Source organism: Orycteropus afer, unplaced genomic scaffold, assembly GCF_000298275.1.
Source record: "Orycteropus afer afer isolate SDZICR_OR568_19922 unplaced genomic scaffold, OryAfe1.0 scaffold01426, whole genome shotgun sequence".
In the NCBI taxonomy this organism is placed as follows: domain Eukaryota; kingdom Metazoa; phylum Chordata; class Mammalia; order Tubulidentata; family Orycteropodidae; genus Orycteropus; species Orycteropus afer.
Window position 1 is genome coordinate 48112 of NW_006923013.1, and position 5194 is coordinate 53305.

Sequence of the window (5194 nt, forward strand, 5' to 3'; positions counted from 1 at the left end):
GCCTAAGGCATTTGACTGCTAACCAGAAGGCTGGCAGTTCAAACCCACCAGCCACTCCTTGGAAGGAAGGTTGGGCAATCTACTTCCATAATGATATCACCTTGGAAAACCAAGGAAGGGTCACTATGAGTCGGATCTGACTTGACAGCAGTGCGTTTTCGTATTGCTATTATATTAAAGAACTTTCAAATACTTTTTAGCTTTTTCATTATGAACAATGTCAGCATACTTAATATGTACCTCTGTCCACATGTACAATTATTTCTTTAATTCCCAAAGTAGAATTTCTGTGTCAGATGGTTGCATTGTTTAAATGCTGCTTGTACATACATTTAATTTACACAATGTGCAGTATAGTGGTAATGTGCTCATTTCTTCACAAAATTGTTGTTATGGAGCATTAATGCTTTTTAAGTGTGATTTAATGTCTTTTATTGAGTGATGTGTTATATCTATTGTTTAGTGAATCATGCATGTTCAGGTTTCTTTAACTGGAACAAGAAATTCTGGGTTTCAGAGGCAAGAGCCAGAATTGAAAGAGAGCTGGCTTTGTGGTTAGAAAAATATGTGGCACTTATAAACTGAATTTCTGCAAGTCATTTTACTTCTTTTAGAGTGAGTTTTCTGATCCATTACATGGATGGAATAATTTTGCTACATAGCAATCCTGAGAATATAGTTAATGTGTATAAAATTCATACTTAATCATATTTATCTCAATAAATAGAAGCATGTTATTGTCTAGCTATATAGGGCATGAATCCACTCCTCTTCAGCCTAGGTTGTAAGAAACAGAAAAGAATGACAAATGAAGTCATGCAGGAAAGCAATATGGATAATTCTGAACTGAAGTAGAAAGTAATAAGCCCAAAGCATTCTGTAAATTTTCCTGGCTGGGGCTCAGCAGGGCTACCAGTGCAGCAGTTTTGCAGTGGTAAATCTGCCAGGCTTGTCCTTGTGTTTTTTTCTCTATGTCTGATGTGTCCAAGTAGGCCTGTGAGGCTTAGAAAGAGGTTCTGGTTTGGAAGATGTGGTCCCATATTAGCTCTGAAAGGTAGATACTAGTAGTGATTAGGTTTGCCAAAACTCCCTTAAATCTGTGTGTGTGTGTGTGTGTCTGGTGGGGTGGTCAAGAGAGGGAAGAGGTCTTATTAACTCAAATCATTTTGGGAGTTCTGAGGCCTATCTAGGAGCCCTGGTGGCACAGTGGTTGAAGAACTAGGCTGCTAACTGAAAGGTTGTCAGTTCCAACTCACCAGCCACTTAGCGGGAGACAGCTATGGCAGTCTGTTTCAGTAAATATTTGTAGCCTTGGAAGTTCTGTGGGACAGTTTTACTCTGTCCTGTAGGGGTGCCATGAGTCATAATTGATTTGACAGCAGTGGGTTTCATTTGGGGTTTTTTTGGTTTTGAGGCCTATCAGATTTCATGGCTTTCTTTTCCTCTCCCCAGTGCTGGCTTCTGTGGACTCTGTGCTTCTCCAGGCAAATTAACCTCCAGGAGGATTGACCAGTTGTTGAATTTCTAAACCATGACCTGTGTAAGTTATTATTTTTTTCTCCTTCTGGAATTGTTATCATATATAGGTTCTATGAAAAATCCTTTCTCCCAAAAGTTACTACCTATCAGAGCCCTGTCAAATCCAGTGGAGATGAAGCTAAACATTCCAGTGTCTATCTTATGTGTCCTCTTTTTCCAGTCATTGTTCATATACTCATTGAACAAACCATTCAGCATCTCTTGTGTGCTCAGTCCACTGCCAAGAAAAGCAATGGAACAAAAATGAAATCCCTTGAAGGGGATGACCAGCCCTTGTGAGCTGGTAAGAGAGAATAGACTCATTTGACCATTTATAAGAAAACTCTAAACTTTTAAGATAAGATAAAACAGATAAGCTAGAATTTGCTGTTGGTTGGCTTCAGCCTCAGTGTATGGTAAGATCACAAGCTTTGCTTGCTTTGTGAGGTTTTTGGACTGGGTAGGGATATGGTTAAGCCTTGCATTCAAAGAGATCAAAGATCTTCTCTGGGGATACCCAAAGGTGTATACCAGGAACAAAATTTCATTTGTAGTTGAGCAGTATGTGCTTAGCAATTGTGGTTTCTGCTATGTCAGTGTCAGGAATAAGTGAGGGAGGGAAAATGGTAGCAGGTAAGATTATCCAGATACCTAAGTGTAGATGATTTTACTCATTCTCACTGCTGTCAAGTCAGATCAGACTCATAGCGACCACTCCTTGGGTTTCCGAGGTAGTGTCACTACGGAAGTAGATTGTCCAACCTTCCTTCCAAGGAGTGGCTGGTGGGTTTGAACCGCCAGCCTTCTGGTTAGCAGTCAAATGGCTTAGGCACTATTCCACCAGAGCTCATGTAGATGATTTTAGACTCTCAGAATTGAAGAGGACCTTAGATATTTTGTCCCACCAAAATATCTTAACTATTGTTGTTTGTTGTTGTTATAGATTTTTTAAATGTTATTAATTAATTTATCATGACAAGGGAAAATGCCTCTGATAAAATCTTACTCAGTGATGAACTTGGAAGAAATTCTTTGATTGTATTTAGATCCTTTTCCAATATAGAAATTTTATAGGGAAACTTATTTTTAAAATCTGTTCCTTAAGGGAAAAGGGTAGAAGAACTCACTTTTTGAGAATTTATGAGGGAAACATACAGCATGTTGAATATACAGTATTTTATCTAATTGGAAATCTGATTTTTTTCTTTCTCAGACATGTTTGGATAATTAAGGTATGTGTCACAGTGTTCAAGAGGATCACATAGGAATTCTGCTTCAGCCACACAGATTTCCTAACTTACTATGTTACAGTCTTCTGTTGTTGTTGTTGTTATGTGCTGCCGAGTCAGATGCAACTCATAGTGATGACTCCTTGGGTTTCTGAGGCGGTATCACTATGGAAGTAGATTGCCCAACCTTCCTTCTGAGGAGTGGTCAAGCCTTTTTTCTTGCCATATAGTCCCTTCCATCTTTTCCATGCACTGTCTCTTCCATCTTTTCTCCTCCCATTTTAGAACAGATTTCCTTTAATTTCAATTTCAGGACATGGATTTGTCATTTCAGGAGTCAGTGATGTTCAGTGATGTTTCCATAGTCTTCTCTCAGGAGGAGTGGGACTACCTGGACTTGGAACAGAAGGACTTGTACAGAGATGTGATGTTGGAGAACTATAGCAACTTGGTCTCACTGGGTAAGATTAATCTGTCCTGTGGAATTTCAGCTTTTTCCTCTGGAAAACTTAGGACTATCTTTCAAGAAACTAGTTATATTTCTCCTTCCCCTTCTTAAACAAATAGTTTGTGCTTTATTGGGTTGGAAGTCTATTAATGGCTGCAAAAAGGACATGGAGGCAGCATCTTCTGATCCCCTCTAGCTTCACAATGGGGAGAGAGACTCACCAATAGCAGCCCAAGGCTTATTCCTGTGAGGCCTGACATACCACCACCCTCCAGCCTTTTTACCAACTCTAATACCAACCATCCCTCCTACGGCACTCACTACTTCTCTGCTGAGTTCAATAATGCATTGCAGTAGCCACATGGAACTCATGATACTCATGATTATGGGGTTTATTAGGGAAGTAACAGGGTACCGTTCCAGTTCAGGAAGGTTCTCAGGATACAATTCTTTGATCAGGACAGTCTCCCCTCTGCCATGCCTTCAGGCACACTTCTCTGGCCCTTGACCTCTCAGCCTAGCCTCTGCCCTGCTTAGGCAAGCATTGCAAAGATCTTGTAGCTCTGCCTGCCGATAGGTACACCTATGTGCACTCCACTCCACTCTACTAGCAAACCTCCTGCCCAAAGGCATTCAGCTTTCTTGCTCTGTGGGCCAGCAAGCCTGCAGCTCTATCTCATGCCTCTTGGTTCCTCTGTAGTCTGAGCTGATCATTTTTGCCATCTCTCTGCCAAGGCAATCCAGGACAGGAATCTCAGGTGAAAATATGCGCTCCACTTCACCTCCTCCACTCCACCTCTGGCTCTTCTCTCTTGATGACAGTGAGGTCCCTCTTTCCGTCTCTAGGAAGGCTTATTTTAAGCCTAGTAGAATGACAGAACTAACCAATCTCCACATTAGAGTTCTATACACCTTATTTGCATGGTCCCGTCTCCATAAGGGTGCCAATGTACCTTATTTACAATACTCACAAGCTATCCCATCCCCTTGGTGGGCCATAAGCACCTTACATTTGCATAGTTCCACCTGGTAATCTGGTGGAAGTCACAAAGACCATGGCTAGAAAAGCCATCCAAGTAATTCACTGCACCACAATAGCATATTCATCTTCTCCATCATTATGTGGCCTTTAGGCATTTCTTAATGATTAAGAGGCTGGATTTGAAATCTGAGTTAGTAATTTTTGGCATAACAAATATCAAAGAAACCAAATTTTACTTTTTGTTTGAGTTCAGAATTACATAGATGTTTTGTTATTTGATGATACATCTGTAAGGAAAATAGCTAGACTTGAGTTCTTAGTTTATCTCTATTAAAGAAAACATATAATTTATGTAGTGGTCAGTTGGATCAACAGGATTTATTTACAGTTCAAGAGAACACATTTTTTTAAAATAAGTATATTCACTTTTACCTACCTACTTTTGTGATTGAGAGTTAAAAATTGAAGAATTTTGCATTTAACATTGTTTGACTATCCTAAGAAATAACAGTAAATGTCTCAGGTAGCTTATTTCCCTCTCATCAAAATAATAATAACAGTCAATAATTTGTTGTTGTTGTTGTTATGTGCCATCGAGTCAGCCCTGACTCATAGCGACCCCTCCTTGGGTTGCCAAGGCAGTATCACTACAGAAGTAGATTGCCCAGTCTTCCTTCCGAGGAGTGGCCAGTGGGTTTGAACCGCCAGCCTTCTGGTTAGCAGTCAAGTGCCTTAGGCACTGTGCTTCCAGAGCTCCTAGTTAATAGGAAATATACTGTGTTATACTATAGGTACTTGTGGTGGTTATGTTTTTGTGTCACCTTGGCTGGGCCTGGTTGCATGACTGGGCAGCTGGTGGTAGTTATTCCCCATGATGAGACTGGCAATCAACTCCATGGTGGGATCTACCACAAGCAGCTGAGTTGCTGCTTTGGGTATGTGGTCTGCTTCCCATATATATAAAGCAGTTTTGGGAGTGGTCTCTAGCTTATGGCACACTTGGACCCTGCATGTAGC

The 5194-nt window shown here is 40.6% G+C and overlaps 1 protein-coding gene across 1 annotated transcript in view; it reads left to right on the forward strand.

Annotated features, from left to right (window-relative positions):
• LOC103213229 (zinc finger protein 82 homolog) overlaps positions 1-5194 on the forward strand; it is a 70536-nt gene that overhangs the window by 15922 nt on the left and 49420 nt on the right. The window contains exons 2-4 of the mRNA XM_007959082.1: positions 1700-1814; positions 2732-2750; positions 3061-3208. Of these exons, the coding sequence (XP_007957273.1) occupies positions 1700-1814; positions 2732-2750; positions 3061-3208 (282 nt within the window). The remainder of the gene's footprint in view (positions 1-1699; positions 1815-2731; positions 2751-3060; positions 3209-5194) is intronic.